Here is a 25,272-nt window from a genome sequence, read left to right as displayed (position 1 = left end):
ATATACACTACCCAGTACCTGGCACCAGTGGAAATCAAGTGAGATTAGAATGTGCCATGATCAGCCTTGCATATTGCTGCTAGATGATTCACTTTCTTGGAATATGTTACATCTAAATGAACAGAAAAAACAAATTTGTTGGTGTTGATTCTCATCTGCTATCAACTATTACCATGGGAGCTCTAATATATGCTAAAAACATACAGAGGTTGGACAAAAATATGGAAAAACCATAAGAAATCAATCTTTGAACATAAACACAGTTTCTAGTCATGCCTACATGTGACACTGTTGCATTTGATCATGAACGCACCCGTTTGGTGTCCCCTATACATTGCAATTGTCAGTTGTTGACAGAACAGAGTTTTGTGCTGTTATGAATGCGGTCGGTCAAACTAAGTGAATTTGAAAAAGGCCGAATTCTTGGTTCTGGTATGATGGTGCTCCCATAACTAAGGTAGCAGAAGTGTTTAGTGTTTCAGGAGGCACTGTGTCGAAGATTTATACCACATACAGGAAAACAGAAAAACATCAACTGTCAAGTCACAAGAAGGACAAAGGTGTGTCTTGAGTGATTGTGACAGACTGCAATTGAAGAGGATTGTGGTGAAGAGTGAGAGAACAGTAGCTCCAAAAGTCACTACAGAACTGAAAGTCACATTTGCGAACTGTCTCAGCACCTAAGTAACAAACACAAAGGGATCTCCATAGGCTGTAAATTGCAGGGTGAGGTGGAAAACCAAAACCACTTATTGGAGATGCAAATGCCCGTAACAGGAATACATGGTGCAGTGGAAGAATGTTACTTGGTCGCATAAGTCTTGTTTCACTCTGTTTCCAACTTCTGCCAAGTTTACATCCCAAAAGTGAAACATGAGAGGCGTCCAGTTATGATTTGGTTGGCCATATTGAGGTACCCCTTGTGCCCCATGGGTACTCTGCAGAGTCACATTACTGCCAAGAATTATGTGACCATTTTGGCTGACCAGGTCTATCCTGTGGTACAGTGTTTGTTACCCAGTGGGGATGCTACGTTCCAGGTTGACAGGGCTCCTGTTTACACAACACGCATAATTCAGGACAGGTTTTATGAGCACGAGGACGAATTGTCACATCTCTCCTGGCCTACAAACACCAGATCTCAATAATATTGAGCACTTGTGGTCCACTTTGGAGAGAAGGATACATGATCACTCTCCACTTTCACTGCCCTTACCTTAACTTGCTACTACACTCCTGGAAATTGAAATAAGAACACCGTGAATTCATTGTCCCAGGAAGGGGAAACTTTATTGACACATTCCTGGGGTCAGATACATCACATGATCACACTGACAGAACCACAGGCACATAGACACAGGCAACAGAGCATGCACAATGTCGGCACTAGTACAGTGTATATCCACCTTTCGCAGCAATGCAGGCTGCTATTCTCCCATGGAGACAATCGTAGAGATGCTGGCTGTAGTCCTGTGGAACGGCTTGCCATGCCATTTCCACCTGGCGCCTCAGTTGGACCAGCGTTCGTGCTGGACGTGCAGACCGCGTGAGACGACGCTTCATCCAGTCCCAAACATGCTCAATGGGGGACAGATCCGGAGATCTTGCTGGCCAGGGTAGTTGACGTACACCTTCTAGAGCACGTTGGGTGGCACGGGATACATGCGGACGTGCATTGTCCTGTTGGAACAGCAAGTTCCCTTGCCGGTCTAGGAATGGTAGAACGATGGGTTCGATGACGGTTTGGCTGTACCGTGCTCTATTCAGTGTCCCCTCGACGATCACCAGTGGTGTACGGCCAGTGTAGGAGATCGCTCCCCACACCATGATGCCGGGTGTTGGCCCTGTGTGCCTCCGTCGTATGCAGTCCTGATTGTGGCGCTCACCTGCACGGCGCCAAACACGCATACGACCATCATTGGCACCAAGGCAGAAGCGACTCTCATCGCTGAAGACGACACGTCTCCATTCGTCCCTCCATTCACGCCTGTCGCGACACCACTGGAGGCGGGCTGCACGATGTTGGGGCGTGAGCGGAAGACGGCCTAACGGTGTGCTGGACCGTAGCCCAGCTTCATGGAGACGGTTGCGAATGGTCCTTGCCGATACCCCAGGAGCAACAGTGTCCCTAATTTGCTGGGAAGTGGCGGTGCGGTCCCCTACGGCACTGCTAAGGATCCTACGGTCTTGGCGTGCATCCGTGCGTCGCTGCAGTCCGGTCCCAGGTCGACGGGCACGTGCACCTTCCGCCGACCACTGGCGACAACATCGATGTACTGTGGAGACCTCACGCTCCACGTGTTGAGCAATTCGGCGGTACGTCCACCCGGCCTCCCGCATGCCCACTATACGCCCTCGCTCAAAGTCCGTCAACTGCACATACGGTTCACGTCCACGCTGTCGCGGCATGCTACCAGTGTTAAAGACTGCGATGGAGCTCCGTATGCCACGGCAAACTGGCTGACACTGACGGCGGCGGTGCACAAATGCTGATCAGCTAGCGCCGTTCGACGGCCAACACCGCGGTTTCTGGTGTGTCCGCTGTGCCGTGTGTGTGATCATTGCTTGTACAGCCCTCTCGCAGTGTCCGGAGCAAGTATGGTGGGTCTGACACACCGGTGTCAATGTGTTCTTTTTTCCATTTCCAGGAGTGTATTTTGCAGGAGGAATGGTATAAGGTTCTCTTGAAAACAATACAGGACACGTATTTATCCATTCTGAGAGAAATAGGTGCTGTTTGGAATGCCAATAGTTTTCCTACACAGTATTAGGCATGTTAATGTGTTTGTTTTTGGTGTTTCCACATTTTTGTCCACCCACTGTAATTCTCTGCAGTGTACAGATTTTGATGACAGATCAGCAGTCAACATTATTAGTTCAGAACAGCTGTGAAAACAAATACTCAAACAGACCGATGTGAAGAAATCGAAACTTCCTTCATAGCCAAAATGTAACCTTACAACCACCAACCCATGAATGCCGTTGCTGACACCACAACCACTGTCAAAAAACACATATTGCTTGTCATTCTTGTGGTACAGCCACATTTATTAAGTTTGTCAAAACATTAATTAGTAGTTGCTTATAATATTACCTTATTTTTTGCATTAGATTAATTGGAGAGAGAGAGAGAGAGAGAGAGAGAGAGAGAGAGAGAGAGAGAGAGAGATAGCTTGTGAATGTAATAAATAATTAAGTTCTCTCTATATTTTGAAATTGTTAATCTGATCCAACAAAAACTTTCAGCTTGCAAATCAAATGGAAATGCTCAAAGTGCAACAGGATACACTGAATATGACTCAGGCTGAGTTAAAGGAAGCACAGGAGCGTATCAAAGAACTTGTAAGTAAACTAGTCCCATGTTTCTTTTTAAGCTTTTATAGTCTTATGGAAAGGTTTGATGGCAAATGGAAAAAGAGAATCACATCAAAACAAGATGATTTAGAAACAAGAGTAATGCTCAAAATGTTATAGATGGCAGCAGGTTCAAGGGATAGGAATGAGACACAAAGACCATGGAGCTGGTGAGTTTGTGCAACTCATGGTAACTGTGATGTGGAGGAGTGGATTGGAAGTGGATGACAGGTAGAAGAGGAAGGGACTGTTAGGGGGGTGTGACAAAGTGGCTTAGCAGAGATTGAGGCTAGGTGAATTATGGTAGGGAAGGATGTGTTGCAGGCATAACTCCCATCTGTGTAGTTCATAAAAGTGTTGTGTTTTGTGTGTGTATGTGTGTGTGTGTGTGTGTGTGTGTGTGTGTGTGTGTGTGTGTGGGGGGGGGGGGGGGGGAGGGGATGATCCGGATGTCATGTTGTAAAGTAGCCATTGAACTTGAACATGTTGTGCGCAGCAGCTTGTTCTATTACTGAGTGGTCTGACCTGTTCTTGGTGATGGCTATTCATTCTGGTAGATAGCTGGTTCACGGTCATGCTCACATAAAATACTGTGCAGAAGTTTCAGCAGAGCTGATGTATTACATGGGTGATTTCACAGGTGGTCTTGCTTCTGATGGTGTACAATAAGCCTGTGGAAGAACTACAGTAGGATGTACTGCGTGGGTGAATCAAGCAAGTCTTGGACCTGGGTCTTCCATAGCTATACATCCTCACACACGGTTGGTTGGAAGTGAGAGTAGCATAAGGATGGTCCAAGATGATGTGTGGATCGGGTGGCCAGTGGAATACCGCTTTCTGAACATGATAGCAAATAGTTGAATCCCTGCCCAAGGACATGATTCAGTTGCTCGAATCCCTGCCCAAGGACGTGATTCAGTTGCTCCAGTTCAGGATTATTTTGGTTCATGAGGGCAGTGCTCCTTTGCAGATGGTTCTTGGTTGTGATGGAAGTATTAGGGATGTGTGAGGATGTGTGGAGGAAATCTGTTTGCAGGCTAGGTTTTGGGGTAGTGCCTGTCTGTGAAGACCTTTATGAAACTTTCAAAATACTAAGTATTCAAATTCTCGTCACTGCAGATACACCATCGATTGATGGTTAGGCTATATGGGTGTGATTTTTTGGTGTGGAAGGCATGATGTCAGAATGCCTGTACTGTTGGTGGTTGGTTGACTTAATACAGACAGAGGTAAGTATGGAGCCATCAGAAAGGTGCAGGTTAATGTCTCACGCAGTGGCACATTGTGCTGAGGAGTACCAGGTGAAGTGGAAGGGAGAGAATGTGTTGAGGCTGTGAGTAAATGAGAATAGGATGTCTTGGCCAGGGGTCCAGATCATAAAGATATCATCAATGGACCTGAACCAGACAAAGGGTTTTGGGGGGCTAGGAAGGTTTGCTGTGGATGACACATATGCAGATTGGTATAGGAGGATGCTATGCAGGTGCGCATGGCCTAACCTTTCATTTTATAGATACAAATCTCTTTCTCCACAGACTGTCGACCACCCCCACCCCATTACCACCTGGATGCCTATTCGTCAGTGTTAACCTCACATTGTGATACACCAATCCCCCTCCATGCCCATGGACTTCTGCTATTGAACACTACCTTTCCCAGTGTCCTTCAGACATTAAATCACTACCCAATTCCTTGCACACCTAACCAGTTACATCCTCATACATAACTACTTCTCCTTTGAAGGAAAGATATATAAATAAACCTTCAGCATGGCCAGGGGCACTTGTTTGGCATCCTCCGATGCTAATCTGTAGTGCACCATCTAGAGGAAATCTTCATAGTCTTCCACAACCCAAAACCTTTTGTCTGCTTCAGGTTCATTGATGATATCTTCATGATCTGGAACCAGGGCCAAGACACCATATTTTTATTCTCCTACAGCCTCAACACCTCTCTCACGTGCTCCACCTGGTCCAATGTGCCATCTACCTTGATATTGACCTCCACCTCTGATGTCACCATCTATGCCTCTGTCCATATTAAGCCCATTGACCATCAGAATATCTGCATTTTGGCAGCTGTCATGCCTTCCACTCTAAAAAAATTACTCCCACTGCAGTGACGAGAATTAACTTTCCCATTATTCTGGAGGTGCACAAAGGCCATCACAGACAGGCAATATCCTACGAACCTCATCTCTCATCTGCAAACAAGTTTGTGCACCATATCTTCACATAGCCCTTATACTCCCACCACAGACAAGGACCAGCTGCAAAGGAGCGCCCTCCTCATCACCCAGTATCATCCTGAACTGGACTAATTGAATCATGTCCTTTGTCAGGGTTTCGAGTATCTGTCATCACACCCACAATCCTTCCTTCCCCTCCTAAAGTGGTTCTTCAGCAGCCGCCCAACATACACAACATCCAAGTCCATTACTATGCCACCTGCACTCCCAACCACACAGGCCATATCCCTTGGAAGACCAAGGTACAAGACCTACCCGATTCCACACCCAGAACTTTCTATTCCAATCCTAACATCAGAAGAAGTAGGACTACCTGCGAAATAGCCATGTAATATATCAGTTCTGCTGCAATTTCTGCACAGCATTTTATGTGGCCATGACCACCAACCAGCTGTCCACCAAGAACAGAGTTGACCACGCAATGGGGAAACACATTGTTGAGTATAACATGCCAGAGTGCCGCCTCCCAATACCAGCTTTGCTGAACTACACAGGGGGGAAATGATTCTTGTGACACATCCTTCACTCCTGTGTTCCTCCTGGCCTCAAAACCTGCTAAGCCACTGCCCCAACATCCTATGCCTACAGTCTACCCTTCCTGTATCCTGTCACCCCCTCTCAATCCACTCCAGCACATCATTGCCATCCTGTGCTGCATGAACTTGATGGTTCTTTTGCCCGTGTATTGTATTCCTATTTAGCACCTGCAACCTGATGCCTCTCCATCCCACATTCCTGTCCTGCACACCTACTGCCTCCCTGCAAACCTGTAACCACACTTTCCCAACCCCCCATCTCACTTCTTCTCTCTTTTATTCCACTACCTACCCCTTCCAGCCCAACTCCTTTTTCCTGTCTACTAGCTGAACTACATCTACATCTACATCTATACTCCGCGAGCCACCTTACGGTGTGTGGCGGAGGGTACTTATTGTACTACTGTCTGATCCCCCCTTCCCTGTTCCATTCACGAATTGTGCGTGGGAAGAACGACTGCTTGTAAGTCTCCGTATTTGCTCTAATTTCTCGGATCTTTTCGTTGTGATCATTACGCGAGATATATGTGGGCGGTAGTAATATGTTGCCCATCTCTTCCCGGAATGTGCTCTCTCGTAATTTCGATAATAAACTTCTCCGTATTGCGTAACGCCTTTCTTGAAGTGTCCGCCACTGGAGCTTGTTCAGCATCTCCGTAACGCTCTCGCGCTGACTAAATGTCCCCATGACGAATCGCGCTGCTTTTCGCTGGATCATGTCTATCTCTTCTATTAATCCAACCTGGTAAGGGTCCCATACTGATGAGCAATACTCAAGAATCGGACGAACAAGCGTTTTGTAAGCTACTTCTTTCGTCGATGAGTCACATTTTCTTAGAATTCTTCCTATGAATCTCAACCTGGCGCCTGCTTTTCCCACTATTTGTTTTATGTGATCATTCCACTTCAGATCGCTCCGGATAGTAACTCCTAAGTATTTTACGGTCGTTACCGCTTCCAATGATTTACCACCTATGGCATAATCGTACTGGAATGGATTTCTGCCCCTATGTATGCGCATTATATTACATTTATCTACGTTTAGGGAAAGCTGCCAGCTGTCGCACCATGCATTAATCCTCTGCAGGTCCTCCTGGAGTACGTACGAGTCTTCTGATGTTGCTACTTTCTTGTAGACAACCGTGTCATCTGCAAATAGCCTCACGGAGCTACCGATGTTGTCAACTAAGTCATTTATGTATATTGTAAATAATAAAGGTCCTATCATGCTTCCCTGCGGTACTCCCGAAATTACCTCTACATCTGCAGATTTTGAACCGTTAAGAATGACATGTTGTGTTCTTTCTTCTAGGAAATCCTGAATCCAATCACAAACCTGGTCCGATATTCCGTAAGCTCGTATTTTTTTCACTAAACGTAAGTGCGGAACCGTATCAAATGCCTTCCTGAAGTCCAGGAATACGGCATCAATCTGCTCGCCAGTGTCTACGGCACTGTGAATTTCTTGGGCAAATAGGGCGAGCTGAGTTTCACATGATCTCTGTTTGCGGAATCCATGTTGGTTATGATGAAGGAGACTTGTATTATCTAAGAACGTCATAATACGAGAACACAAAACATGTTCCATTATTCTACAACAGATTGACGTAAGCGAAATAGGCCTATAATTATTCGCATCTGATTTATGACCCTTCTTGAAAATGGGAACGACCTGCGCTTTCTTCCAGTCGCTAGGTACTTTACGTTCTTCTAGCGATCTACGATAAATTGCTGATAGAAAGGGGGCAAGTTCTTTAGCATAATCACTGTAGAATCTTAAGGGTATCTCGTCTGGTCCGGATGCTTTTCCGCTACTAAGTGATAGCAGTTGTTTTTCAATTCCGATATCGTTTATTTCAATATTTTCCATTTTGGCGTCCGTGCGACGGCTGAAGTCAGGGACCGTGTTACGATTTTCCGCAGTGAAACAGTTTCGGAACACTGAATTCAGTATTTCTGCCTTTCTTCGGTCGTCCTCTGTTTCGGTGCCATCGTGGTCAACGAGTGACTGAATAGGGGATTTAGATCCGCTTACCGATTTTACATATGACCAAAACTTTTTAGGGTTCTTGTTTAGATTGTTTGCCAATGCTCATTGCTCTCTTTACGCTATTTTTCGCTTCGTTCAGCTTTTCCTTATCAGCTATGATTCGGCTACTCTTAAACCTATGATGAAGCTTTCTTTGTTTCCGTAGTACCTTTCGTACATGATTGTTATACCACGGTGGATCTTTCCCCTCGCTTTGGACCTTAGTCGGTATGAACTTATCTAAGGCGTACTGGACGATGTTTCTGAATTTTTTCCATTTTTGTTCCACATCCTCTTCCTCAGAAATGAACGTTTGATGGTGGTCACTCAGATATTCTGCGATTTGTGCCCTATCACTCTTGTTAAGCAAATATATTTTCCTTCCTTTCTTGGCATTTCTTATTACACTTGTAGTCATTGATGCAACCACTGACTTATGATCACTGATACCCTCTTCTACATTCACGGAGTCGAAAAGTTCTGGTCTATTTGTTGCTATGAGGTCTAAAACGTTAGCTTCACGAGTTGGTTCTCTAACTATCTGCTCGAAGTAATTCTCGGACAAGGCAGTCAGGATAATGTCACAAGAGTCTCTGTCCCTGGCTCCAGTTCTGATTGTGTGACTATCCCATTCTATACCTGGTAGATTGAAGTCTCCCCCTATTACAATAGTATGATCACGAAACTTCTTCACGACGTTCTGCAGGTTCTCTCTGAGGCGCTCAACTACTACGGTTGCTGATGCAGGTGGTCTATAGAAGCATCCGACTATCATATCTGACCCACCTTTGATACTTTACTTAACCCAGATTATTTCACATTCGCATTCGCTAATAACTTCACTGGATATTATTGAATTCTTTACTGCTATAAATACTCCTCCACCATTGGCGTTTATCCTATCCTTGCGGTATATATTCCATTCTGTGTCTAGGATTTCGTTACTGTTCACTTCCGGTTTTAACCAACTTTCCGTTCCTAATACTATATGCGCACTATTTCCTTCAATAAGAGATACTAATTCAGGAACCTTGCCCTGGATACTCCTGCAGTTTACCAATATTACGTTAACTTTTCCTGTTTTTGGTCTCTGAGGACGGACGTTCTTTATCAACGATGATAATGTCCTCTCTGGTAAGCCGTCAGGTATTTTATCGCTTCGCCCAAGGGGGGGTCCCTCTAACCTAAAAAACCCCCGTGTGCACGCCACACGTACTCTGCTACCCTAGTAGCTGCTTCCGGTGTGTAATGCACGCCTGACCTGTCTAGGGGGGCCCTACAGTTCTCCACCCAATAACGGAGGTCGATGAATTTGCAACCATTATAGTCGCAGAGTCGTCTGAGCCTCTGGTTTAGACCCTCCACACGGCTCCAAACCAGAGGACCGCGATCGACTCTGGGCACTATGCTGCAGTCGTGATCAGCTGGCACAATGTGTGTGTGTGTGTGTGTGTGTGTGTGTGTGTGTGTGTGAGATAGCACTCTATCAAAGTTTCCCTCATGCGTGCTTGTCACTGACTCAACACTATTTTTTTAATGAATTGTCTCCTTAATTATTTATATTCTGCCAGAACTCGGCTAACCATGTTGACATTACGATTTAGCAGACAAAAATACGAAGGTAGTTCTTGGAATGGAATAGAAAAAAAAGTACTTACATCACTGAAGCTTTTTTTGTTTTTCAATGTAGTCTTCTTCTTGATTAATGCACTTGGTCCAATGATGTTCCAGTGCATTGATCCCATCTCGAAAATGAGTTTCCTCCAGGTCTGCAAAATCTGGTTATCAGTGTTTCGTTTGAAGTGAATCTTCGTCCAACAAGAAAAATTTTCGGTTTTGGGAAGAGATGGAAGTCTGATGGAGCCAAATCAGGTGGATAAGGCAGGTGTGCAACAATTCATATCTTAGTTCGTGTAATTTTGCCATGGCGACGGCACATGTGTGCAGGCACACTTCGCAAGGGTTGCAGCACACATCTTGCAGATAATTTTTTCATTTCTAATTCTTCAGTTAAAATGTGATATACCTTTTCAGATGAAGTCTGACAAGCATGAGCAATTTCATGCATTTTATATCAGCAATCCACCATTGCCATTTTGTGCACTTTTGCAATGATTTCTGTATTAGTGTCATATCTTGGCTGACCACTGCACGGATCATCATCTAAGCTCTCCTGACTGAATTTAAATTCATTTGCCCACTTGGCAACAGTTGAATATGAAGGAGCAGAGTCCCCCAGTGTATTCTGGAAATCAGCATGAATGTCCTTCACTTTCATACATTTCTTTATGAAGTACTTAATCACTGCTCAAATCTCGATTTTTTCCGTCTTTGCAAATCACTATGTGGGCACAACGACAGAGCAACGTCACTGCCACAGCTCTCTTCCAAGAGCACTGATGTGGCACATGTTTACAGGCAACACTCCAATGAACATCATGCGAATAACTCATTGCGCTAGCGCTGACCTCGAAATGTCCCAGATCTTTTAATTTTTCGTGCCTGTTTGAGTAAATTTTAGAATTAAAAGTTTGGTAGTAACCCCTCAACTCACCAACTGCTGGAACAATACATGTCATTAAGTTAACCTAAAGAGATCCACAACTTGTCCCTTCCCTCAAGTCGATGTACAGATTTGGTCTGGCTCTTTTCCTGAATTTTCCTTGTCTTGAATAGCTCAGGTGAGAGCTATTTTACTGTATTAACGTGTCAGGATTGGCGAGAAAGGGGAAGCAGTAGGCACCCGTTGAGGTGATGAAGTTACACATATGATAGACATGATGGTTTATTTCAGTAAAATGTGGTTGAAGGCAGGCTTAGAGAAAGCGCCGCAGCAGCCAAAGAGAGCAGGAGAGGAGAGTTTCTAACAGGGTTGGAAGCTGCCAGCAGAAGAAAGCAGATGGTGTGTCCACTCTGGCAGCTGGTCGCCTGTTGGACAGCCAAATTGTAGATGCGCAGTTCAGTAGCGTTACCTCGTCAGCAACACGTGACTTTAGTTACTGATGGTTCAACATATGAGTTTCGAAGTGGTTCTGTCCGGTATAATGCAATGTGACTTACGAGCTGTAACTAGCCACCAGGCAGAAGGCGCTGGCAAACATCAATTGAAATATAAAAAATTAAATTTTTATAATATTACATCCATTCAGTAATGGCCCCCACTGTACAACTGCGAGCGTGACTCTTAAGTTATCAAACCAAAGAAACTCTTGTGTCCATACTACATGTGATTTTCTTAAGGCTGTTTTCTGTGGGAGAAGAAGGGATGCTGCACTTGTCAAACAGTAAGTGACCCATTGGAGGAAGAAAGGAAGAGGAGAGAGAAGGAGCAGCCGTATATTTCATTTAAATGTTTTTGTTTTCACTAGCACTACAACTTCAGCAACTAGGTGTAATTCCGTTGTATTTCATGTACTGTGATTGGTACCGTATGATTGTGATACTGCTAAAATCTGGAAGATAATATCTCACAGAAAAGTAATTATTTCCAGAGAACAAACCGTGAATAATATCTGTTTCCGCTGCTAGTATCTTCTCTCTACACAGTACTCACGGTATTCAACAATTTGAAAATGATAGATGTTTAAATACACTCATTCCTCCAGCTCCTACAGTGTCCTTTAGGCATAGGATTTAGACTCTTCCTTTTGCAGCTTATGATAGGTATGTGCCTGATAATAGACCAGCATGAAGTAAATAAATAAAAGTACTCTCTGTTGGGCAACTTACGTCAGTCTACATAAAATCATATAAATGTGACAGAGAACTTAAAATTGGAAACAAACACTCAAAGGAAAAAAGGAACTAAGGTATCAAAAATACTTAATAGCACTATGTTCTTGAAACCAGTCTACAGGGCATTACTTACGAGATTGTATATCACTACAATCTGTATCATGAAACTTGGTTCCTGATGTATTGACAGAAATAGCTGTGGACAGAATATGTGAAAAAAGTTCAAGAGAAGAAGACAGCTTTTAAGAAATCGTATGGACTGTTTTTGTATTATTGAGGATTCTCCTGCTGGCTAAACCATACAGAGATGTCTACATTACCATACAAACTAGACATAATGGATAATTCTGAAAAGGTGAAAAAGATAAATTGATAATGAGACAACATTGGAAACAGTAAATCTGAGATACCCTGAAGGTCAGTGGCATCACATCAACTAATGGAAAAAGAAGGAAATTTTGGGATAGAAATAGATAACAATTTTTTTTCTTTTCTATCAAATTTCACTGTTCAAATTTTGAAGGTGACGTTGAAGCCATCACAATTGCAATAAGTCAACTAGACAATTTATTCCATCTGTTCAACAAAGCAGTCATATTTTGTGATTCCAGAGCAGGAATTTCACTGGTTATCAACACACAAGATCCAAAAGTCATCAAAATTAAATAAGGCTAAGAAGTAATTAAGTTACTACAACAAAAAGAACAATATAATTATGGTCCAGTGCATACAATCTCTAACAATTACAATGATCCCATAAAATTTCATGTGTATGAAAGATCTTGAAAAACCTCACAAATGACTCAGTACTGTATTACCTAATGAAACAAGAATAGAAGCAGTAGCCATTTTGTGCTTGACTGCCGTGCATGACTATTTAGCAAATTACCAGCGTACCTCTCCAATCTGTCAACAAGCCAGGTGGCACAATGGTTAGCACACTGGAATCACATTTGGGAGGATGGTGGTTCACATCTCTTCTGGTCGTCCAGATTTAGGTTTTCCATGATTTCCCTAAATCACTCCAGGAAAACGCAGGATGGTTCCTTTGAAAACAGCATGACCGATCTCCTTCTCCATTCCTTCATAATCTGAGCATGTGCTCTGTCTGTAATGACACCACAGTTGACAGGATGTAAAACTGTAATTTTCTTTTGTTCTGTCCTTCTCTATCCTATTGTCTCCTAAATGTGTTTTGTGCTATGAAATTGGTTCAGTCATGAATAAAGAATATTTAAAAAACTGTATTAAATGAAGATGTTGTTATTCAGACTTACATTTTGTTCTGGAGCAAGAAGGTGAATGACTATAAGTAAAGTGCCAAAACATTACAATAATAATAATAATAATAATAATAATAATAATAATATTTAAGAAGTAATAAACCAACAAGCACAAAAAAGCTGCAGGCATTTATGGTCACCAAAAAGTGAAAGAAAGAGAGCATACGGGGTGGGCGAGAAGTCCCATAACCCCTGTTACTGAATGCTAATTAATTTTATTTGTTTTAGCACAAGTACATACTTTCTTATTAAGTATCCAAGATATTAGTATGTTCCCCATCATGCTGTAAATACGTTTACATACTCCTACATGTTCTTATTGACACATTTTTGAGCATGTCCAGTGTTACAACACCAAACGCATCCTCGAAACAGCATTGTGCCGTTCTCTGTTTGTAGAATAATGACATTCAGATACATACACTTTCATGAGTCCCCATAACGAGTTGTCGTCTGTGGTGAGGTCAGGGTGACAATTTCAAGGGAACTGGCGTTGCTGATGAACCACAGCCTGTCCACTCTTCTGAAAGCGTTCATTAGAAACTCAAGCATTTCAAGAACATAGTTGGAGGTGCTTCATCTAGCTGCAAATGTATGCATCATGCGAAACCAGTTTCCTGAAGTTGATGTATTAAGCATGTTTGTAACATGTGCAAATAATGGCAGCAAAATGCACAAATATTTTGTGAGATGTTGTGGCCATTTTTACTGTACTGAGTAAATGATATGTTTTGACCACTGTATTTATTAATTTTATACTGCCTTATGCATTTAGGTCTTACACCTTTCTCAAAGGCCTTATGAGAGAAATACAAGAAATGGTATCAGTGAAAATACATTGGTAAAGTTCCATCAAAAGAGGCAGAACTCACCAAATATCTGCAACACATTCTTAGGTAAAATGAAACTAGAGTTGTCCAATATGAATACAAAGTATCTGGTCTGCATTAATTGATGACATTTGAGTGCTAACTGACTCCCTGTACACATCGAAGTATTAGGTGAAGAAGCTGATTTTAATGAAAATTTTATATTTGGAAATACAGAAACCTGATACGATTGATTGATACAATGTCATTCTAAATGACAGATAACATTCTATTATATCTTTTACATCACCCAGTTTCTTATCTTACAAACATCCATCTAGTGTAAGGAGACTGGTGGAAATTATCTCCTCAAGATGGCGTCAACATATAAAAATATAATTACATAATAAGTGAACATCCATCTGTTGAATAAAGTATTACAATAAATTCATAATTTAATATCCAGAGTCAGTTTGCACTCATATGTCATCAAATAAAGTAGACCAGACTGAGCGAGGTGGTGCAGTGGTTAGCAAACTGGACTCGCATTCAGGAGGATGCAGTTCAATCCTGTGTACGGCCATCCTGATTTAGGTTTTCTGTGAGTTCCCTAAATCGCCTTAGGCAAATGCTGGGGTGGTTCCTTTGAAAGGACACGACTGACTTCCTTCACTGTCCGATGAGACCAATGACCTCGCTGTTTGGTCTCCTCCTCCCTAATCAACCCAACCCCCCAGACAATGAAAACCTAACAATGAAAGTAAACCAGGTACTTTGTGTCCATATTTGACAACTTTAATTTCATTTTACTTAAGAATATGTTATAGATGAGTTCTACCTCTATTTTTTACGATGTGCATTTCATGTATTTTATCATTGTTCTTGAGTGAGTGCTCTTAGCGTCTTTGAGAAAGACATAAGGCCGAAACACATGACAGTGTAAAATCAATAAATATAATGATCAAGACTGATACCAGTTACAGGATATATACACCGAAGAGACAAAGAAACTGGTACACCTGCCTAATATCATGTAGGGCCCCTTTGAGCATGCAGAAGTGCCGCGATGCGATGTGGCATGGACTCGACTAATGTCTGAAGTAGTGCTGGAGGCAATTGACACCGTGGATCCTGGAGTGCTGTCTGTAAATCTGTAAGAGTACTCTTTTGAACAGCACATTGCAAGGCATCCCAGGTGTGTTCAATAATGTTAATGTCTGGGGAGTTTGTTGACTAGCAGAAGTGTTTAAACTCAGAATACTGTTCTTGGAGCTACTGTGTAGCAATTCTGGATTTGTGGTGTGTTTCATTGTCCTACTGGAAAAGTCGAAATCCGTTGGAATGCACAATGGACGTGAAATGCTTGCAGGTGATCAGACAGGATGCTTACGTACGTGTCACCTGTCACAGTCGTATCTAGGCATATCAGGGGTCCCATCTCACTCCAACTGCACATGCCCCACACCATTAAAGAGCCTCACCAGCTTGAACGTCCCCTGCTGACATGCAGGGTCCATGGATTCATAAGGTTGTCTCCATACCCATACACATCCATCCGCTCGATACAATTTGAAATGAGACTCATCTGACCAGGCAACATGTTTCCAGTCGTCAGTAGTTCAGTGTCGGTGCAGACAGGCCAAGGCGAGGCGCACATGAATAGGCCTTTGGCTCCGAAAGCCCATATTGATGATTTTTCATTGAATGGGTCACATGCTGACACTTTTTGGTGTCCCATAATTGAAATCTGCAGCAATTTGCAGAAGGGTTGCACTTCTGTTACGTTGAACACTTCTCTTCAATTATCGTTGGTCCTGTTCTTGCAAGATCTTTTTCTGCTGCAGCGATGTCAGAGATTTGATGTTTTACCAGATTTCTGATATTAACAATACACTCGTGAAATGGTCATACGGGAAAATCCCCACTTCATCGCTACCTCAGAGATGCTGTGCCCCATCGCTTGTGCGGTGACTATAATACCACGTTCAGACTCACTTAAATATTGATAACTTGCCATTGTAGCAGCAGTAATCAATCTAACAACAGTGCCAGACTCTTGTTGTCTTAAAGAGGTGTTGCCGACTGCAGGGCAGTATTCTGCATGTTTACATACCTCTGTATTTGAATATGCATGCCTATACCGGTTACTTTGGTGCTTCAGTGTGAATAGTTTGTGTCATTCACAGTGCCTTCAAAAAAGTATGGTCCAAGCAAATGTTGTGTTGTTGTCACTGCCCATATCGTTACATGAGGTGGATTGCTTTCTAACTTGACTGTGTAATGAGGATTCTCTTGGGCCAAAACGACAATTTTGTAGCATGTGAGCAGTAATAGATGCCACATTCATATGAAAACATAACCTCGGCATGGTTCATTGCATTTGGAAATAGCATTAACAAAGCATGGCACACTACAGTATGCTTATTCTGGTCTGTAACTGACAACTTATTTGTGAAAGTCGGTCAAAAGGGTTGGGTCGTAAGATCTTTATTTATGTGACCTTGTATTGTTGCCCTCTGTATATCGAGTTCCGAAGCACATTTATGTGTTGGCTTAATAGGAAATTGTTCAATTGAAGCAGAGACTCTGACATGTTTCTTCTTATGTTTTCTTCCTTCCACACTGCACTCGTTCCGAAGCACATTTATGTGTTGGCTTAATAGGAAATTGTTCAATTGAAGCAGAGACTCTGACATGTTTCTTCTTGTGTTTTCTTCCTTCCACACTGCACTCTGTCTTTAACATTGCCAAAAGCAAAAGCACAAGCACAAGCATGTCTTTCCTAATCCAGAGCTGTTGCCTTTCATGTTGGAGCCTTATTAAATTTTTCTTGGAATGCTTCCATAATCTGTCTCAATTGTCCACCCTGTGTGTTGTCATTCATGCACCCACAGACTTGTCGCTAAGCATTCCTCAATAGTGTAACAATTACCATTCACATCTGCCATGGCTACAGATTAAAACTCGTCTGCATCTGCAAAAATGTGTAAACATGAATTCCAACAATTGATAGGAAGTAGTATAGCTACCAACCGGTATAACAAGGTTTGATACTAAACATGGGTTACAGGGATACGGGAACTTCTTGCCCAGCTTGTACTGTGCTGTGTTATATGATTAATCTAAAATGACAGATGGAGAGAGAAAAATACAGTATATGGTTTGGCCAAGGGACAAAAAATGAGTGCCTAAGATGTTGAACATTACATTTGCATTATGAACAAGGATGGATAAAAGCTTCAGGGCAGGAACCAAATCCCACAAAGGTGAACCTGCATATTGATGCGTTTTTCAATACTGAATTTTATCGCTTGCTAGTTCCAGAAGGCATACTAATTAATGGAGAAGTCATTCCATCATTGCTGAGATATTAGCAAGAACGTTGAACAGGATGAGCCTTTGGTCTAGGAGGAAAACTCATCTGAAATAGCCTCCTGGCTGATTGATTCTTCAGTGCTGTAATAAATCAGACAAGTACCAAATGATTGGGGCTGATTGATTCTTCAGTGCTGTAATAAATGTCAGACAAGTACCAAATGATAGGTTGACTCAAGTAACTACACTGTTTTCAAGAACAGGAGCTAAATCGGTCAGCTGTTGTCTGGTACATCTTTTACCTAGAGTGAAGATAATTGAAAGAATCTTGTCTCATCAAATCTGTACGTTTCAGTAGGGAAACAAAGTACTGCATGCACTGTCCAGCTGGTCCATCCAACATTATTCCACTGACAGTTGGAGTCCACTCCTATTGTTGATCATCATACACACCACTTCGTCAGAATTACGGAAGAAGATACCATGCACTTTCTCAGGGTTATGATTGCTTCTTGAAATTCTACAAAGAACAGACTCAGTGAGGAATGTGAGCATACTTTGATACCTTGGGTCCTACTTACAAATTAATGGCAGCGTGAATAGTAGTGAAAGGATTGATATCATAAGTAAGCTGAATGCAGTGATGGGACCTGTAACAAACAAATGCTGCTAGGCCTGAAGGCCAAGATATAAAATACTGTTGTTTATCTTGTACCACTGTGGCACAGAGTACTGGGAAGTAATAGTGACTATTGGCAGAAATTTCTTTGTTATGGGAATGCATATGCTAAGTTGGATGATAGGATTTTACCTTATTTGCTCACTTTTTCAGTGACAGTGTCCATCAGAGGTGCGACGTACATTTCATCACAGAGAAAATGAATGAAGGAAGGCCAGCTTTTTTAGTGTGGAATGCAAATTATTTAGGAGTAAAGGAGATGACTCAGCAAAAAGGCAGAAGCACTGCATTGTTGATAGGAAGATAAGCAAAACCTACAGAGCTTGGCTGACTTTCAGAATGCACCTCCTTTTTCAAGGTTGTAGGAAAAACATCCACACAAACACACACACACTTTTCACACTTACTCACATGCACACTTCTGTCTCAGGCATGTGTGTGTGTGTTTTTCCTACAAGCTTGAAAAGGAAGTGCATTCCAAAAGCTAGCCGAGCTCTTTACCTTTTGTTTGTGTACCTATAGATGATGCAGTGCTTCTGGCTTTCAGTGAGCCATCTTCTTTATTCCTAAATAATTCATAATTCTTAACCAGAACTTTCTGGACATATCCTGAGAGTAGAATTAACTATTTTTGCAAAAACTGTTTAAAGCCTCAAAATGAATGGCAAGTAGACATGAGGATAATCTATGAAGAGAGAATAAGACGTAATGTGGCAAATGTGGTGTCCAAGATCCAAAGCAGTAAATACTAATGAAGTGGGTGGACCTTAGGATAAAGAAGAAGAGGAAGAAGAAAAAGAAGAAGAAGAAGAATCTCTGCTTGCCTTCGAGTTAAACAACAAAAAAACAAACAATGTTTCACAAATACTGACAATGTACTTACATGGTGAAAACTCAGTTCAAATTTACTGAGCTCTTTGACTATTTCAATGAGTGCCTCATAAGTCTTTTTATTCTTCTTGTTTCAAAGTCCAGTTGAATACTGGAAGCCTGGAGTAATCTGTAAATAACTGTACACAAAATCATTAAACTAGATTTTTCACTGTCCAAACTAACAGTGATTAGCTTTTATGTGTTAAACTTCATTTTGTTAACTTAAAAGATCAGTAAAGTACATAGACCTCTCTACAGGCAATTAAAGGCCTATGAAACTGTTCAAAAAAGTGGCCAAGAACGATGTAACAAATGATATAGTATGTAAAAGATAAGCTGTCAAAAGTTTTTACAGTAATCATGAATGTTGTGTGTCCACCCTTCATCAAATGGCACACATCTAATCAGTAGTTCAATTTTGCCCATAACTGATCCAGCATATCAGATGTGAAGATAGGAACAACTGCTGCAATGTGTTGTGAGTCTTTGATGACATGTACTAGAGATGGAATATAAATGCTATCCTTGATTTAACCCCACAATAAAAATGTCAGAGCATGGAGTTGGGTAATATGGTGGACACTTGGCAGGTCAGTGATTGCAGCATGGCCTATACAGTGACTTGGCAGTGTCTCATGCACATAATCTGATACACAATTGTGGAAATGTGGAGGTGTGCCATTATGCTGAAGGATAAAATATTTGCTATCAGTTTCAGGTTGTGGTGTGAGGCATGGTTGCAGCACTACAAAATAGGTGATACTGTTAGCGAACAGCTATCCTCCTCCAATTTCTTGTGTTGCTTTACTATGCTGTTGTAACCTGATGGTGTCTTGTGAAACTTGCCACAGAAAGCTCGTTGCATGCTCACTACTGATTGGCAACATGTAAATTCTATCAGACAAAATGCATTCCCTCCCAAATTTGTTGCCATTTTCAGCATCTACGGTTGGTTGCACATTTCCATACTAATTTGCAGAAAAAAAGAAGTTTAGCATTTAATTTACAATGGTTTTTTAAAATGCTTCATGGAACTTCTAATCGTCCTTATTTTGTTCTTGCCTCCCAATATCTTTTGTTTGACACATGTTACTATGTTACAAAGGCACTTTTTCTATGCTCCATATTCTCTCCACCCGATGTATAAATTTTAATTTTCCGTACATCCTATGAAAACAGCATAACAACTAGCATATGGAAGCCGCCCCCCCCCCCCCCCCCCCCCCAAAAAAAAAAAAAAAAAAAAAAAAAAAAAGGCAATTTGACAGTGGCTTGATACTGGCATACAACTCAGTGGATTGTCAGTCTCAAGGTAATTTTAAGCTGAATGTGGGGCTTGCTTAAACGTTAAATTTCTCTGTGTTACTTTCAATTTCTGATGCTACTTATAAGACCAGAACTTTACTACAGTCTAGTAAGTGAAATAAAGCTGTCTGCAACCCAAATATTGGTTTGCACACAGCAGTGCTTTACTATTCAAGGTCCCAAAGGAGGCGGTATGCATTTCCCTTCCTCCAACCTTTGAACTGACTTACTGTTCTAGTTATAGGGGACTTAACAATTTGGCATGGACTCTGAATAAAACAATAAATAAATAGTGTAATGTGACATATTTCACATTAACAGCTCATTGACAGGTTTGAAAAAAGTGATGTTACCAAAAAATATTCCAGTACCAGGAGGATTGAGTGCCAGATCTCTGGTTTTGTAAACGACACACTAAACATCCTTAACCCAATTAATTTGAGATATCTGCCTAGAAACATAAATACTCCACTTATGAAAGGTGTAGGAAAGACACTCCACTCCAGCTGTTCTGTAAGACAAAATAATTTTGTGACAAATGCCTGGCACTCTACTAGAATGACTAATTGAGTGATGTGTGACACGGTAAATGTGTACACAGTTGTAAAGAGGGAAGAATTCATTCAAGAAAGTTCCTACATTGTACCAGTACGAGGAACTGTTGATGATTGTTGGCCCCTGAAGCCCCACATATGGGCTCCGCAATTGCACTGTAAAGTGAAGACACATTCTAGAAACAACCGATAGGTAGTGTTGATGGCATTCTCCACCACATCCTTTTTCCAAGGTACACAGGAGAACTTTTGTAAAGTTTTTGAAAGTAGGAAACAGGTATTGGTTGATTTAAGGGTGTGTGCTGGGAAATTAGGGATGTTGTGTCTTTCTCAGAGGGTAAGAACATAGTCTACAGGTTTAATTTATCATAGTGTTCAAATATTACATTATTGTTGGTATGCCTTACTTTCCAGTACTGTGTAGTGCAAAGAAAATAATGAATATTTTGTCTCTGTCTGTTATTAACATAATTGTAACTGAAAAATGTAAATTCATGGTTTCATTAATTTACTCAGGAGAATATGAAGAAATCAGCAGAAGATTTGTCTAAAGAACTTAAAGATAAAAGTGAAGAAGAGAAAGCACAAAAAGAAGCTCTTGCAAAAGCTGAGAAGAGGGTAAGTTCATAAATGTGTACATTCATATGCTATGTTATGAATATTTAGTATGGTTATTTCTGATGGTTTATTCAGTGAGAAATAATATTAAGGATGTCATATGATGAAGCGTATGTGTTAATTAATACATATGAGGTAAATGGCTGCTCGCCAAGAAGCAGAGCTGAGGCATGATGAATCAGCAGCATTAGAAAGGATTATTATAACTTGCTAACCTATTTTGCTCTAGTCGGCCTACAGTTATGTGTGTGTCTGTGTGGGAGGGGTTGGGGGGTGGGGGGGGGGGGGGGGGGGGGTGTGGGGGAGGTAGGTCATGATGCAGGGAAATTTGAAGAAGGACTTTCTCTGAAATCATGTCCACATATTATTTTTTCCACATGTCTGTACCCAGCTCAGTGCCTCATCTGTGAGCAGCATTTTATAGTTATATCCTTTTTACTGATTAACCTATATTTTAAATGTGCATACAGTAGTTTTCCCTGTCTAATCGTGGTTGGTTGATTTGGTGGAGGGAACCAAACGGTGATGTCATCGGTCTCTTTGAATTAGGGAAGGATGGGGGCTGTGCCCTTTCATTGTCTGAAGTGATTTAGGAAAATCACAGAAAATCTTAAATCGGGATGGCTGGATGGTGGGTTGGACCACCATCCTCCCAAATACCAGTCCAGAGTGCATTTAATCTTTAAATACATATATTTCTCCTTGATTTCATGTATTTTGTATTTCCTCCAACATGATTAATTTTGTATACACGTTCTCTGCTGTATCCTGCCACTTAGAATGTGAACATAATTTCAAGATTTTGACCCTATAAGTCTTATAAACAGCACACATCCATCAAGCATAGCAGTAATACTCTAATACTATAATAAATGTTCAGACAGACATGGGCTACATATTTAAAAAATACATATATATACTGTATATAAATCTGTACTACTGTATAGAGACAAGTTGTTGTTTAATGTTGTTGACAAAAATATCGAAAATTTCTTGATCAGTTTAAATCAGTTTTTTACACTATGCTCCGATAAACATTTTGACAAATATTAGCTGTATATTATATTTTAAACATAAAACGTGTGGTTCCCGAGGAGGGGCAGCAGCCTTTTCAGTAGTTGCAGGGGCAACAGTCTGGATGATTGACTGACCGGGCCTTGTAACACCAACCAAAATGGCCTTGCTGTGCTGGTACTGTGAACGGCAAAAAGCAAGGGGAAACTACAGCTGTAATTTTTCCCGAGGGCATGCAGCTTTACTGTATGATTAAATGATAATGGCGTCCTCTTGGGTAAAATATTCCGGAGGTAAAATAGTCCCCCATTCGGATCTCCGGGCGGGGACTACTCAAGAGGACGTCATTATCAGGAGAAACAAAACTGGCGTTCTACGGATCGAAGCGTGGAATGTCAGATCCCTTAATTGGGCAGGTAGGTTAGAAAATTTAAAAAGGGAAATGGATAGGTTAAAGTTAGATATAGTGGGAATTAGTGAAGTTCGGTGGCAGGAGGAACAAGCCTTTGGGCAGGTGAATACAGGGTTATAAATACAAAATAAAATAGGTGTAATGCAGGAGTATGTTTAATAATGAATAAAAACAAAGGAGTGCGGGTAAGCTACTACAAACAGCATAGTGAATGCGTTATTGTGGCCAAGATAGACACGAAGCCCACGCCCACTACAGTAGTACAAGTTTATATGCCAACTAGCTCTGCAGATGATGAGGAAATTGATGAAATGTATGATGAGATAAAAGAAATTATTCAGGTAGTGAAGGGAGACAAAAATTTAATAGTCATGGATGACTGGAATTCGACAGTAGGAAAAGGAAGAGAAGGAAACGTAGTATGTGAATATGGATTGGGGCTAAGAAATGCAAGAGGAAGCCACCTGGTAGAATTTTGCATAGGGCACAACTTAATCATAGCTAACACTTGGTTCAAGAATCATGAAAGACGGTTGTATACATGGAAGAACCCTGGAGATACTGTAAGGTTTCAGATAGATTATGTAATGGTAAGACAGAGATTTAGGAACCAGATTTTAAATTGTAAGACATTTCCGGCGGCAGATGTGGACTCTGACCACAATCTGTTGGTTATGAACTGTAGGTTAAAACTGAAGAAACTGCAAAAAGGTGGGGATTTAAGGAGATGGGACCTGGATAAACTGACTAAACCAGAGGTTGTACAGAGTTTCAGGGAGAGCATAAGGGAACAATTGACAGGAATGGGGGAATGAAATACAGTAGAAGAATGGGTAGCTCTGAGGGATGAAATAGTGAAGGCAGCAGAGGATCAAGTAGGTAAAAAGACGACGGCTAGTAGAAATCCTTGGGCAACAGAAGAGATACTGAATTTAATTGATGAAAGGAGAAAGTACAAAAATGCAGTAAGTGCAGCAGGCAAAAACGAATACAAACATCTCAAAAATGAGATTGACAGGAAGTACAAAATGGCTAAGCAGGGATGGCTAGAGGACAAATGTAAGGATGTAGAGGATTATCTCATGAGGGGTAAGATAGATACTACCTACAGGAAAAAAGAGAGGTTTGGAGAAAAGAGAACCACTTGTATGAATATCAAGATCTTTGATGGAATCCCAGTTCTAAGCAAAGAAGGGAAAGTAGAAAGGTGGAAGGAGTATATAGAGGGGCTGTACAGGGGCGATGTTCTTGAGGACTATATTATGGAAATGGAAGAGGAGGTAGATGAAGATGAAATGGGAGATATGATACTGCGTGAAGAGTTTGACAGAGCACTGAAAGACCTGAGTCGAAACAAGGCCCCAGGAGTAGACAACATTCCATTAGAACTACTGACAGCCTTGGGAGGGCCAGTCCTGACAAAACTCTAACGTCAGGTGAACAAGATGTATGAGACAGGCGAAATTCCTTCAGACTTCTAGAAGAATATAATAATTCCAATCCCAAAGAAAGCAGGTGTTGACAGATGTGAAAATTACCGAACTATCAGTTTAATAAGTCACAGCTGCAAAATACTAACACGAATTCTTTACAGACGAATGGAAAAACTGGTAGAAGCCGACCTCATGGAAGATCAGTTTGGATTCAGTAGAAATATTGGAACACGTGAGGCAAAACTGACCCTACGACTTATCTTAGAAGAAAGATTAAGGAAAGGTAAACTTAGGTTTGTAACATTTGTAGACTTAGAGAAAGCTTTTGACAATGTTGACTGGAATACCCTCTTTCAAATTCTGAAGGTGGCAGGGGTAAAATACAGGGTGCAAAAGGCTATTTACAATTTGTACAGAAACCAGATGGCAGTTATAAGAGTCGAGGACATGAAAGGGAAGCAGTGTTTGGGAAGGGGGTGAGACAGGGTTGTAGCCTCTCCCCAATGCTATTCAATCCGTATATTGAGCTAGCAGTAAAGGAAACAAAAGAAAAGTTCGGAGTAGGTATTAAAATCCATGGAGAAGAAATAAAAACTTTGAGGTTCGCCGATGACATTGTACTTCCGTCAGAGACAGCAAAGGACTTAGAAGAGCAGTTGAACGGAATGGACAGTGTCTTGAAAGGAGGATATAAGATGAACATCAACAAAAGCAAAACGAGGGTAAAGGAATGTAGTCAAGTTAACTCAGGTGATGCTGAGGGAATTAGATTAGGAAATGAGGCAAAGTAGAAAAGGAGTTTTGCTATTTGGAGAGAAAAATAACTGATGATGGCCGAAGTAGAGAGGATATCAGATGTAGACTGGCAATGGCAAGGAAAGCATTTCAGAAGAAGAGAAATTTGTTAACATCGAATATAGATTTAAGTGTCAGGAAGTCGTTTCTGAAAGTATTTGTATGGAGTGTAGCCATGTATGGAAATGAAACATGGACGACAAATAGTTTGGACAAGAAGAGAATAGAAGCTTTCGAAATGTGGTGCTACAGAAGAATGCCGAAGATTAGATGGGTAGAT

The 25,272-nt window shown here is 41.4% G+C and overlaps 1 protein-coding gene across 3 annotated transcripts in view; it reads left to right on the top strand.

The window, feature by feature from the left end:
- The window catches only part of LOC126480911 (centromere-associated protein E-like), a 588,622-nt gene that overhangs the window by 266,135 nt on the left and 297,215 nt on the right, over nt 1-25,272 (top strand). For all 3 annotated transcript variants that reach the window (XM_050104316.1, XM_050104317.1, XM_050104318.1), the window contains exons 11-12: nt 3,247-3,342; nt 21,237-21,338. In XM_050104316.1, coding sequence (XP_049960273.1) covers nt 3,247-3,342; nt 21,237-21,338 — 198 coding nt within the window. The remainder of the gene's footprint in view (nt 1-3,246; nt 3,343-21,236; nt 21,339-25,272) is intronic.

The sequence above is a fragment of the Schistocerca serialis genome, chromosome 5 (genome assembly GCF_023864345.2).
Source record: "Schistocerca serialis cubense isolate TAMUIC-IGC-003099 chromosome 5, iqSchSeri2.2, whole genome shotgun sequence".
Lineage (NCBI taxonomy): Eukaryota > Metazoa > Arthropoda > Insecta > Orthoptera > Acrididae > Schistocerca > Schistocerca serialis.
The sequence above is the reverse complement of the archived record's forward strand: the minus strand, read 5'-3'. Positions and strand labels throughout refer to the sequence as shown.